The sequence below is a fragment of the Podarcis vaucheri genome (genome assembly GCF_965113315.1).
Source record: "Podarcis vaucheri genome assembly, chromosome: 17".
NCBI classification, from domain to species: domain Eukaryota; kingdom Metazoa; phylum Chordata; class Lepidosauria; order Squamata; family Lacertidae; genus Podarcis; species Podarcis vaucheri.
Genome location: NC_138755.1, coordinates 13,820,739 through 13,833,550, shown reverse-complemented (window position 1 = coordinate 13,833,550; position 12,812 = coordinate 13,820,739). Strand labels below are relative to the sequence as shown.

The 12,812-nt window shown below is 43.8% G+C and overlaps 1 protein-coding gene across 4 annotated transcripts in view; it reads left to right on the top strand.

The window, feature by feature from the left end:
* The window catches only part of SMARCA2 (SWI/SNF related BAF chromatin remodeling complex subunit ATPase 2), a 132,670-nt gene that overhangs the window by 49,408 nt on the left and 70,450 nt on the right, over window positions 1-12,812 (top strand). For all 4 annotated transcript variants that reach the window (XM_082204541.1, XM_082204540.1, XM_082204542.1 and 1 more), the window contains 5 exons: window positions 2,350-2,480; window positions 2,727-2,784; window positions 5,242-5,342; window positions 7,358-7,508; window positions 9,947-10,110. In XM_082204541.1, the coding sequence (XP_082060667.1) occupies window positions 2,350-2,480; window positions 2,727-2,784; window positions 5,242-5,342; window positions 7,358-7,508; window positions 9,947-10,110 (605 nt within the window). The remainder of the gene's footprint in view (window positions 1-2,349; window positions 2,481-2,726; window positions 2,785-5,241; window positions 5,343-7,357; window positions 7,509-9,946; window positions 10,111-12,812) is intronic.

Here is a 12,812-nt window from a genome sequence, read left to right as displayed (position 1 = left end):
GCTGTGTTTTCTGGCATGCAGAAAGATGTGTAGCAAATTGGTTTAATGGAAGACACTGCCCAACACTTCTAATTGAAGTTTTTAATGAGTGCCCTTGCCGTTAATGAGCTATCTCACTAATGAGCATGCTGCAGTGCCCTATAAATGACTTCCGGAAGCTTCTGTCTGCGTGTCTGTTAGTATCTTTTACTGGAGACGTGACAGATATTATTATTTTTTGTTAGTGTAAAAGAAATAGGGGAGGCATAAGGCATGAGATTTCTAATCTAAAACCTCGTATCCTATCATTAAGAAAGAATAATACTGACAGTGCAATCATATAATATCTACTCGGAGGAAGTCCCACTGATCTGTAAGATTGCAGCCTTAAAATCCATTGTATTTATAATAATTTTCTTTATAAATAGTAAGAAGGGAGCAGAAATTAAAATGATCCGTTTGGAGAAGCTGATGAATTCTTGTGGCTTCACACCATATTTCCTCTAATGTCTTTAATGGTGCTTATATTCATAATCTGCATGTGAATAGTTTGGTTCGATGCTAACTGTCAAGCATATTTGAAGTCAAGTAATAATTTGCACTGAGAGTAAACTTTGTAGGTGGTTTTTTGGGTGGGTAAAATAAATCTCTTTCTGTGTTCTTGTTTGCACATCGCATTAAACCATACCTCGTTTCAAACAAAGCATGGTTTAATGGGAAAGAGGAGCGTGTTGTGGGGAACACAGCTCAGACACAGTTTTCGTGGCGGTCCTCTCCTTCCAACCGCTGTGCTGCAAATGTAACAAGCCAGAGACTTGTTGTTTGTTTCCTCCCAATAAGCCATGAGTTGCAACCAAGGTTTATTCCGATCACGCTTCGGAGGAAACAAAACGAGCAAGATACTAGCTTGTTTTATTCGTGCTGTGGCAGAAGTGGACGAAGATCATTGCTATATTTTTTGAGCAACATACTCCAGTACACTGTTCGTACTAAACAGTTTAAAAAATTGAATTAATGTTACATGAACTTGGCCGGTGTGGCTTAGCATTGCAGAACGATGCGCTCTGTGGCTGCCTATTTGCTCTCAGCTTCAGTCTCGTCGTGACCCAAATTGTAGGAGTTGGGTGGAAGAGCCAGGCTTTGGGTAAGGAGAACTGCGCCCAAAGTCTCTTCCAACTGCAGTTGTACCTTGGAAGTCGAACGGAATCCGTTCTGGAAGTCCGTTTGACTTCCAAAACGTTCGGAAACGAAAGCGCAGATTTTGATTGGCTGCAGGAAGCTCCTGCAGCCAATCGGAAGCCCCGTCGGATGTTTGGCTTCCAAAAATAGTTCGCAAACCGGAACACTAACTTCCGGGTTTGTGGCATTCGGGAGCCAAAACGTCCGAGAACTAAGCTGTTTGAAAACTAAGGTACGATTGTATATGACTCTGATGGGACCAGGGCCGGATTTAGGTTTGATGAGGCCCTAAGCTCCTGAAGGTACTGGCGCTGTTTCTATGTCCAGCTGTCCTTTGTTAACAACAAATGGTTGCTGATTTTTGTGTTGAATATATGCTATAATGGTAATTTATGGACCTCATAGGTATCTCAAGCCATTTGCCCATGTTGCCCTGCAACCAGTCCATGCAGAATGTAGGCACCCTATATATAGAAAGGAGCAAACCAGGGATATTTGAGGGAGCAGGCTAGCAGGCGGGGCCCATGACTTACATTGTAGGAGCCGACACAACACAAAACATAGTTACTGTATGTAGGTTTCATTTGTTTTTTATCTTATATTTTGGAAATGTACATCCAGTCTTTTTTCCCTTTATTTTTTTTTGGGGGGGGCCAAGAGAGTGGGGCCCTAAGATAGAGCTTGTTTAGCTTATACGTAAATCCGACTCTGGGGTTGCGGTGCTCATCTCGCTTTATTGGCCGAGGGAGCTGGCATACAGCTTCCGGGTCATGTGGCCAGCGTGACCAAGCCGCTTCTGGTGACCCAGAGCAGCGCACGGAAACGCCGTTTACCTTCCCACCGGAGCAGTATCTCTTTATCCACTTGCACTTTGATGTGCTTTCGAACTGCTAGGTTGGCAGGAGCAGGGACCGAGCAACGGGAGCTCACCCCACCGCAGGGATTTGAACTGCCGACCTTCTGATCAGCAAGTCCTAGGCTCTGTGGTTTAACCGACAGCACCACCCGGTCAGGGGTCCCTTTACCTTTTTAAATCCGGCACAGGATTTGGAGCACCTAGTTGGCTTGGATTTCTGTGCAAGTGACGGCCACGTAGCTTGCAACTTTGGACTTGCCGTGACTAAGTTTGCCGTTCCTCTCGCAAAGAGAGGAGCTTCCTTCCGTGCCTTAAACTTTGTCCTTCAATTCCAGCCCATTGATGAGAGCAGTCAGATGAGTGATCTCCCAGTCAAGGTAACTCACACTGAAACAGGCAAAGTTCTCCTTGGACCCGAGGCTCCTAAAGCAAGTCAGTTGGATGCTTGGTTAGAAATGAACCCTGGGTAAGTAATTCTGCGTACCCCACAAACCCACCTTGCTTTTAATTGTACCGCATTGCACTGCACTGCATAACCTTGATTGATTTCGTGCTGCCTTTCTGGGCAAAAACTTGCCCCGAAGCGGCTTGCATCAAAATCATAGTATATCCTCTGCCTTTGAAATATTTTCAGATCTGTATTCTGTTTGTTTCCAAAGCTTTCTGATACACACATTTATTATTTACTCCTCTGCCTGTTTCTTCCCCGCAGATATGAAGTTGCACCCAGGTCAGACAGCGAAGAAAGTGGTTCTGAGTTTGAGGAAGATGTAAGTGACTGCTTCCTCTTGATACATGTATTTATCCAAAATATTATTTAATGCAGGGGTGCCCAAATTTTTTTCAAAGAAGGCCAGATTTGATGAAGTGAACATGTGTGAGGGCTGACCAAAGCTTTTTTTAGGATTGAAGTTGTTCAGCTTTTTCTAGGATTTTACCCCAGGACATATACTGCCATGGGGGCCAGATTAAATCGACCGGCGGGCCGGATTAGGCCCCCAAAACAGACTTTGGACATGCCTGATTTAATGTAATTTCCATTCCAGGGACCAGAGAGTCAGATAAAGCATATAGGAAGCTCACTCTGACCATTAAAATAATTATTGCTAACACTGCCAGATAAATAAGGAGAAAGTAGCCTCCTTAGAATAGATTTCAGTGCTTTTTAGACCCTCCTCTCGCGGCTTGCACTGTTAACTGGTAATGAGCTATTTGTGTGGCTTTCCTTGTCTAAACAAGAAGCTTCAATATGATGGGAGGGAAATTGCAATGCTATAATCCAATTAATTAACAGAGAAGATAGATTAGATGATATACGTCTTTAGGCCATGAAGGAATGCAGATTTCATTTTGATTTCCAGTGACTGTGAATCGCTATAAACAGTGGGCTTTGTTTTTCTTGAGATTGCTCTCCAAGAAAGCAGGTATAGGTTGTTAGTCCTTGGCATAGTTACAGGATCCTGTCTGCTTGCATCAACGTTACCTGCATACAAGACAACTTCTATTTCTCAGGAAAGTGTTATCTTTTTAATCAGTCCCTCATTAAAATACAGTAATGCACCAGAGAGTGGGGAGAGAGAAATCTGAAATGCAGCTGTTGGTATATTTTGCCACTTTAGCAATCAAGCGGGGATTCAGTAATATGCAAAATGGTGTTTAAAAGCATTGTAAGTAGAGACTTGGAAAATGTGCGCAGTTGAAGAACAGCAGGAAAAACTGAATATGCTTTGATTTCTCTCTAGCCTTTAGAATGCGGCACTTTTGGGTAAGAAAAAGTGAAAGGGAGCCTCTTAAATAAATAGGGCCTGTTCTGCCAAGGTTGCCTCTTCCTTCTTTGGCTTAGCATCCAGAGCTCACCTAAGGCCCCCCCCCCCCCTGGTTCCTGCTGATTCCAGGAGCAGAGGTCCAGCCCCCCAGCTTTGGAAATACAGTGGTACCTTGGTTGTCAAACTTAGTCCATTCCAGAAGTCCATTCCAAAACCAAGGCACACTTTCCCATAGAAAGTAATGCAAAGTGGATTAATCCGTTCAAGACTTTTAAAAACAACCCCTAAAACGGCAATTAGACATGATTTTTTTCTATCTAACGAGACCATTGATCCATAAAACGAAAGCAATAATCAAGGCACTGTACTATAAAATAAATAAGACAGTATTGTAGATGATGAAAATGAAAATTGCTATTTTATTCTTGCCTGCACTGATGATAGTCATTGTTTGGATGGAGGGCTTTTATCCATTTCCTCAGTCACACAGTCGGTCAATCAGTAGCTGAACTGGGTTCCTCACAGTCACAAAAACCAATGAACCGCAAAAGTCTCAAAAACAAAAATACAAAATAAATAGCAAAATCTAAAGCGCCAAGCTTAATCTGTCCCAGAAGTCCGTTCGACTTCCGAAATGTTCAAAAACTGAGGCGCAGCGTCTGATTGGTGCAGGCGCCTCGGAAACAATCACCGATAGGTGCATTGGACATTTGGCTTCCGAAAAACGTTTGAAAACCGGAACACCTACTTCTGGGTTTCCAAGGTACCACTGTACTTGCATCAGGATGCTCTGAGGCAGCCTTTCGCCTTGGCCACATAACTGCTTATGGTCAAAACTGAGCCATGATAACCGCCGTGCAGCTTAGTTGCTTACCGATGAAATACTTGCACACCCAGGGAAGGCACAGTAAAAAGGCAGAAATCAGATGAACAGTCCTTAGTAACTGAACACGCTGAGAGGTGCCCTTTTTTTTAAACAGTGGAAAACATTGCCTTGTGGAACAAAGTATTCTGAATAATTTCTGATTTTAAAAATACTAAGCAGCGGTTCATGTAAGAAGGCCCAGTGCCATTTAAAGCTTCACTTCTTCTTAAATGATGGCCATCCTGCTATCACAGAATTCTAAATTTCATGTGACGCACCATGAGGTGGAACTGTGAAACGGAGTTCACAGGTATTGTAAAGGCAGGAAGAGTGAGGAGGGGAAAAGCAATGAAGATTGTAAATCTGGAAATACTTTACAAAATTGTAAAGCAAAATATCTATCAAAACCACGCTAAAACCTTATTCCTGTGACGGTGGGCAAACGTTAGCTGGGCTTTCTGTTGGGAAGGAGCCTTTGGTTTCAGTAAAACAAAAGCCAAGAGACGTGAAAATGGGGGAACTTTGCACTTAGAAGGTTCCGAGTGGCGGCAGAGTTTTTGCGCAAGTTTGACAGCTGGGCTGCCTGTTTTCTGCAGGAAGATGATGAGGATTCAAGTAGGCAAGAAACAGATGAAAAGAGACACCTGGATCCAAACAGCGAAGACGTTCCAGAAAGAGACGCTAAGAAGATAATTGAGTGAGTCATTTGGGAAGCAGACCCTTTTGGGCACGGCTAGTTCTTCTTTCTTTCTTTTAAAATAATTTTTATTGAATTTTACAATTTTTTTTTTTTTTTTTTGAGTAGAATGTGTGCTTTTATTTAAAATGCATCTCTGGGTTATTTGTGGGGGAATTCATTCGTATTTTTTTTTTTCAAAATATAGTCCGCCCGCCCCCCCACAATATCTTTTTTTTTTAAATCATGTTTATTAGAATTTCCAATAAAAACAGAATAAGAAAAATAAGAAAGAAAGATAAAGAAGAAAAGGAAACAAAGAAACAAATTTAAACCCTTCTTTTCATAACCTTCTTTCTGGGACTTCCTCCCTCCCCTCCCGACTGTATTCCCCTTTCCTTAAGTTGGTTCAACAAGCTCTCATTCCCAAATTAAACCTAATACATTTTACTCATAGGCCAATTTAAATTTACACAATCTTAACAACATTCCTTAAAATAATACACAATTCCCCCCCCCCCAAGATCAGTTCTCGTTTCCTTCCACGAGTTCCCCCTTTCTTAAAAAAGATAAAAAGTAAAACAAAAACATATAAGATCAAAGTTGTAAAGAATATAAGATAGAAAATATAGGAAAGTTCAAAAAATCGATTACATAGCCTTTGGATTCTAAGATTCCCCCTCCCTTCCCCGGTTTAGATTCCCCATGTCCATCTATCTGTATGTTGTCGGCCTGGAGGTCTTAAGTCCACAGCCAAAATTTTATCTCAATCCATCTTGCCGGTTTTCTTTAAATTTAGTTATTTTGGTAATGTTTAACTTCAAAAGTCCAGTCTAATAAAGGCCTTTGGTTTTCCTTGATCATTTGTTGCTCCTCTGATTATTCTTTCCATGTCGTAGTTAGTCCTTGCTCTTTTATTTCTTGCTTTCTCAGGTTTCTATCTTGTTCAGCTGTTAAAACATTCTTGTTCCAAAATTTAGTGTCTCTACAGAGGTTTGTTATTCAGGGACAAAGACTTACGTCCAGTTCCTTTCTTGCTTCAATAGAAGATTCTATTATATTATGGTCACCTCTGTAGACAAAATAATATTTCAGTTTTACAGCTTTCCCAGGAGATAAGACCTGTGTACATCCCAGAGTAGTTTTCCACATACGACACTTGTAATGTCCCGAAGCCCCTCTAGGGGGATTGCAATAACTTTGTATCCTCTAAACCAAAAGTCAAATTGTTGTTTCTTCTTCCCCAACAGTTTGTGTCCATATTTGTATCAAATTGTAACAAAATTCACCAGCAGAAAACTTGTAACAAAGTCCTCTTTATATTCTCTAGTTTGACAGCTCCCTTGACAGCTGTCAAATTCTCCATCTCTCTTCACCAGGCTCTCCGAATCACCCCGGTTCCCAGGGGGGGGTTGCCTTTTTCCTCTCACCCTCCTCTCTCTCCTCCAGCACAGTTCTTGTAATTCACATCGTGGAGTTGATAATTTTAATTTTAATTTTACAATTTTATAGTCCACACAATCATCACTATCGCAAAAAACATGTATAAATCCCAACTCCTCCCCTGATTTCCCTCAACTTCCCCTTCTGGATATTTAAATATTTGTTTCTCCTGCCTGTTTTATTCTACCTTAGCTTTGCAATCTTTTACCTAAATGTCATTGCGTTCATTTTCCAGTTAGCTTTTTCTGAAGTGGCGAAGCTAACTGGAAAATGAAGAGACAAGGACAATAGCGACTTTAAAAAGGATGGGGACCCGTTTATGTTGTATTTACAGAAGTATTGTAAAGAAGTAGACTCACTAGCAGGGTTTGCATAAACACTTCCAGTTAAGAAAACAAATATAAAAGTTAAGATGCAACAACTGGGAAAATAATAAAATGCAAGATATGATTTGGGGGAAATGGTACAAAAATGATAAGAGTGCAATAACATTTGGGCACGGCTAGTTCTGTGTCCTTGTGCAAGAGCTAGAAAATCTTGAAGGAATTGTGCAGTTTAAATAAAGTGCTTCCTTTTCTCTTCTCACTTTGCAGGACGGCCAAACAAGATGTGGATGATGAGTATAGCATGCACGAATACAGCGCAGGAGAGTCTCAGTCGTACTACACTGTGGCGCACGCAATAGCCGAGAGGGTAGAGAAGCAGTCTTCCCTCCTGATTAATGGCACATTGAAACATTACCAGGTATGCACCCCAGGGGGAGATGATGATGATAATTATAATCATAAATTATTATTTATACCCCTCCCATCTGGCTGGTTTTCCCCAGCCACTCTGGGCGGCTCCCAACAGAATATTAAAAACACGATAAAGCATTAAAAACTTCCCTAAGCAGGCTGCCTTCAGATGTCTTCTAAAAGTCAGATAGTTGTTTATTTCCTTAACATCTGATGGAAGGGCATTCCACAGGGCGGATGCCACCACCGAGAAGGCCCTCTTCCTGGTTCCCTGTAACTTGGCTTCTCGCAGTGAGGGAACCACCAGAAGGCCATCGGAGCTGGACCTCAGCGTCCGGGCAGAATGATGGGAGTGGCAGAACGATATATCCTTCAGGTCTACTGGGCCGAAGCCATTTAGGGCTTTAAAGGTCAGCACCAACACTTTGAATTGTGCTCGGAAACGTCCTGGGAGCCAATGTAGGTCTTTCAAGACCAGTGTTGTGTGGTCCCGGCGGCCGCCCCCAATCACCAGTCTAGCTGCTGCATTCTGGATTAGTTGCAGTTTCCGGGTCACTTTCAAAGGCATCCCCACATGGAGCGCATGGCAGTAGTCCAAGCAGGATATAACCAGAGCATGCGCCACTCTGGCCAGACAGTCCACAGGTCTGCCTTTCATGGGTGCACTGATCATAAAACTCCCCTCCATGGATCTCTACCATAGGTGTTCTCAAACATTGTCCCAGTCAGTCTCCCTGGAAACATTTCAGCTTCACTGACTGATTAAGAATCAAGCAACTTTGGTTCTCGATGGTTTCCCCTGAATATTTTAAAGCCGCCTTTCCTATCACGGGGCTCTGGATGTTGCAGGACTACAAATCCCATCATCCTTGACCATTGAGGGTCCTGGCTGGGGTGGGTGGCGCTTGCAAGCCAAACCCTCTGGTTGGGAATTCTGCTTTCTTCCTTTCTGCATTACGTTGCCTGGCTGCAGCCCGGTCAGAAGGGGGGAAGCTTCCTATCAGTAGCACATTTTTCTTATCCCGGTGTTTGAGAGCTCCTTGCCCTTAGGGCTTCTCTGCAAAGCTGGCGCAATTTGAGTGCCCTTTCTGCTCAGACCTCTTGTGGCCGCAGGAGGTTCTGGTTCCGGAATGGCTGCATACAGAAAGGTACATGGAGCTCCTGGCACTGTATACCTTCTGCATGTTTCAGCCTCGCCCATTATGCTGGGAGATGTCATGGGCTGGGTGCATGGCTACCAAAATGCCCTCTCTCCTTGAACCGTTTCATGGCAACATGCATCTCAATAATAACGTTTTATCAGCTGCAGAATTCAAAATACCTCCCGGCAATTAATGAGTTCAAAGAGGGAACCTGCCATCATCATCATCATCATCATCATCATCATCAATTGCTTATTTATATGTCGCCCATCTGACTGGGTTACCCCAGCCGCTCTGTGCAACAAAAGAAAACACAATACGATCTTAAAAAGATCCCTGTACAGAGCTACCTTCGGCTGTCTTTTATAACTTTATTTCCTTGACATCTGATCAGAGGGTCTTCTACAGGGCGTGCACGACTACCCTGCATGAATACTCCTTCCCTTTTCAGCATTAACTGTGGTTTTAATATTGCATCAGCACTCCTATGAATCATGGCTAATGCGAATCGGTTTCCCTCTTAACCATGGTTTGTAGGCCCTCTTCACTTCCGGTTTCGAACTTGGTTCACATGGGCACCCTGGTTAGCACACTCCATGGTTAACATTCTAACCATGCTAACCTTCAGACCATGGTTTTGTGGGCAACATTAGCTACAGCTGGCCAGTCGGACAGAACAGAAGACTGTGGTTGCAGCAGCCTGGCAGTGGAGGACAGTGTGCACAACTTTCCAGTCCTACAAACCATGGTTTGAAGTATCACTTGAATTGAGTCTAAAACATGGGAAGGAGCACGCATGTCCAAGGCTGTTTTCCACTTTGCAAACCATGGCTACATCTTCACTGGACTTCGCTTTTTTAATCCCCTCAGTTTCTCCTATCTCCTGATTAAAACTTACCAGCTTTAGGAGGTGGGTTTTTCCATCATAATGCACCAATATTTAATAGATTCTGTGCTCTTTATAATTTATCCCGAAGGAAGAGTCAGGGTCGTTGGTTGCCACCTGCAAGTTGGAGAATAGAGATTGTTCTAAAAGTAAATCAAGAATGTGTAACCCTGGAATTAGACATTCAAGACACATGGGGATAGTTAAGAGCCTGCTGTGTGTTGCAGTGCGAGCGGCATTCATCTCTAGCCCTGTGCCCAAAGCGTCCGTCAATAAAAGCTGTGGCATACAGAGCTGCAGGGCATCACGCACAGATTGTAATATCTGCGGCTTATTTTTCATGAAAGCCGAGGCGCGAGATCAAAACTTTGCTGCGCGCAGACTCCGGTTAATTGAGGCGATTCTCCTTCATTTCAGATCCAGGGCCTGGAATGGATGGTTTCTCTGTACAATAACAATCTGAATGGGATTTTGGCTGACGAAATGGGCCTCGGGAAGACCATACAGACCATTGCCCTCATCACTTACCTGATGGACCACAAACGGCTCAATGGCCCCTATCTCATCATCGTTCCCCTCTCGTAAGTAGATGAACTCCTCCTAATGATATTTTTCTACGCCGTGCAGATTGGCCCATTAACAACGTGGACTTTATATATATATACACATAAAAGCACACGCTTAACAGTTTGACGAAGCATGCAGGAGGCTGTGCTGAGGGGGGACTCTGGGCTCCCTCTCTGATTGTCTTCCCTTCTTCTCACATGTCATTGGGGACCAGATGGCTGATAAAAAGCATTTAGCATTATTGTGCTTTTTAGTCATTAAAGCTTCTCCCTCCTGTGAGTCACAAGGGGGGAGCGAGAGAAATGCACGTGTTTCCTATTTTATGCGACATCCTTTTCCCTTTGTTTTTAAAGAATTTTAGCACAGCTGCTAGATCTGTAAAGGGGGTGCTCTCAACTGGCACCCTTTGCAGCATTGCAGCGCCCTTGGTTCATAATACAGTGGTACCTCGGGTTAAGTACTTAATTCATTCTGGAGGTCCGTTCTTAACCTGAAACTGTTCTTAACCTGAAGCACCACTTTAGCTAATGGGGCCTCCCGCTGCTGCCGTGCTGCTGGAGCTTGATTTCTGTTCTTATCCTGAAGCAAAGTTCTTAACTTGAACCACTATTTCTGGGTTAGCGGAGTCTGTAACCTGAAGCGTATGTAACCTGAAGCGTATGTAACCCGAGGTACCACTGTAGTCTTCCTTTTTTTATATATATATAAAATTTTTTATTGGTTTTACAAATTTTTTAGGACAATACAAACATATAAAAAGACATACAAACACGTATAGTTTCATAACCTTTTTTCATAAACCGTGTTTCTCCGACTTCCCCGTACCTCCCCTTTCTGCATCCCAATGTCCAAAAAGTTTTTAGCAACTCTAAATACATCTGTCGATCCTCTGTCCTCTTACTCTTTTCTTCATCTAATCTTGTAGTCTTCCTTTTCCTCCTTTTGGTGTCGGTACCTCCTAGCTGTGAATATTTTTACTTGGTGACTCACCAGCCACCTTTGCAGCCGCCCCAGGCTCTGTGTAATGTTAGATTTGAAACAAACACAAAATGAACATCTCAGGGCCCAGATCCCCAGGAGGGAATTTTTTTCCTTGGAAACATTGAACTTTGGGGGTGGAAAAACACCCATATTGGTCTTATTAAGGTAGTGGTTTTAGTGAAAGCCAGTCATAGAATCATAGAATCATGGAGTTGGAAGAGACCACAAGGGCCATCGAGTCCAACCCCCTGCCAAGCAGGAAACACAATCAGAGCACTTCTCACATATGGTTGTCAAGCCTCTGCTTAAAGACCTCCAAAGAAGGAGACTCCACCACACTCCTTGGCAGCAAATTCCACTGTCAAACAGCTCTTACTGCTTCATTATAAAGCTATCACGCCATCAAGTCAGACCTGCCTTTGTGCAGGTGTGCTTGGGCTTGCAGAGCACCTGATCACCTTTCTCCAAGGATGTCTGGGGGCTCTTCCTTTGCACCCTTCCAAATCAAAAGTCTGTAATCGAAATAAACGACACCGCTGTCTTTGACCTGGTTGCCTCACCGCTTTAAATGGCAGTTGCGCAGAGCAGTGGTTGAAAGGTGAGCTTGCGGCGTCTGCTTCTCTCCTGCCTCCACACTGCCAGGTGGACTTCAGGTGACGTCGGATGCCAAGCGCCCTCCACACCAGGGGTGCCTGAACTTTTTTCAAAGAGGGCCAGATTTGATGAAGTGAACATGCGTGAGGGCCGAGCAGCATTATTGACCTTCTTTCATGATTGAAGTGGGACGTGGGTGGCGCTGTGGGTTAAACCACAGAGCCTAGGACTTGCTGATCAGAAGGTCGGCGGTTCGAATCCCTGCAACTGGGTGAGTTCCTTTTGCTCGGTCCCTGCTCCTGCCAACCTAGCAGTTCGAAAGCACGTCAAAGTGCAAGTAGATAAAAAGGTACTGCTCTGGCAGGAAGGTAAACGGCGTTTCTGTGCGCTGCTCTGGTTCGCCAGCTTAGTCATGCTGGCCACATGACCCAGAAGCTGTTTACTCCCTCAGCGAGTAAAGCAAGATGAGCGCCACAACCCCAGAGTCGGCCACGACTGGACCTAATGGTCAGGGGTCTCTTTACCTTTAAGGATTGAAGTAGTTGAGCTTTGTTTATGATTTTACCCAAAAGTTGTTGAGCTTTTGAAGTTGCCGAGCTTGTTTTAGGATTGACGTTGTTGAGCTGGTTTTACCACTTTACCCTAAAGTTATTGGGCTTTTTTTAGGATTGAAGTTGTTGGGCTTTTTTGAGATTTTACCCCAGGAAATAAATGGCCGCAGGGGCTGGATTAAACCGATGCGCCGTATTAGGCCCCCGAAACAGACTTTGGACATGCCTGCTCCAATCATACGATGATGAGCTGTTATGCTGGCCTCTTCTTGGCATTAACCCCTTGCACTTGTTTGGGGAGAGCAAACAATGAGGCTTGGTTTGGGCAGGACGCTAAGCCAAGCTTCTCTCCCAGCAGCTCACCAGGAGCAAAACAGACGCCGTTTTAGCTCCAGGGACCAATAGGCTGAGCATTCATTCACTTTTAAACCATAGTTAAGCTTCACGGCGGTTTGCAGCCCAGTCAGCAACCTCATTGCAGCAGCAGCAGCGTCTGAACTTTTGAAACAATCAGAATTTTTTTTTGATCTGTGTATTTGGATGGGGAGAGAGCAGTGACCCAACAGCAAGAGCATGAAGAGCAAAGAGCT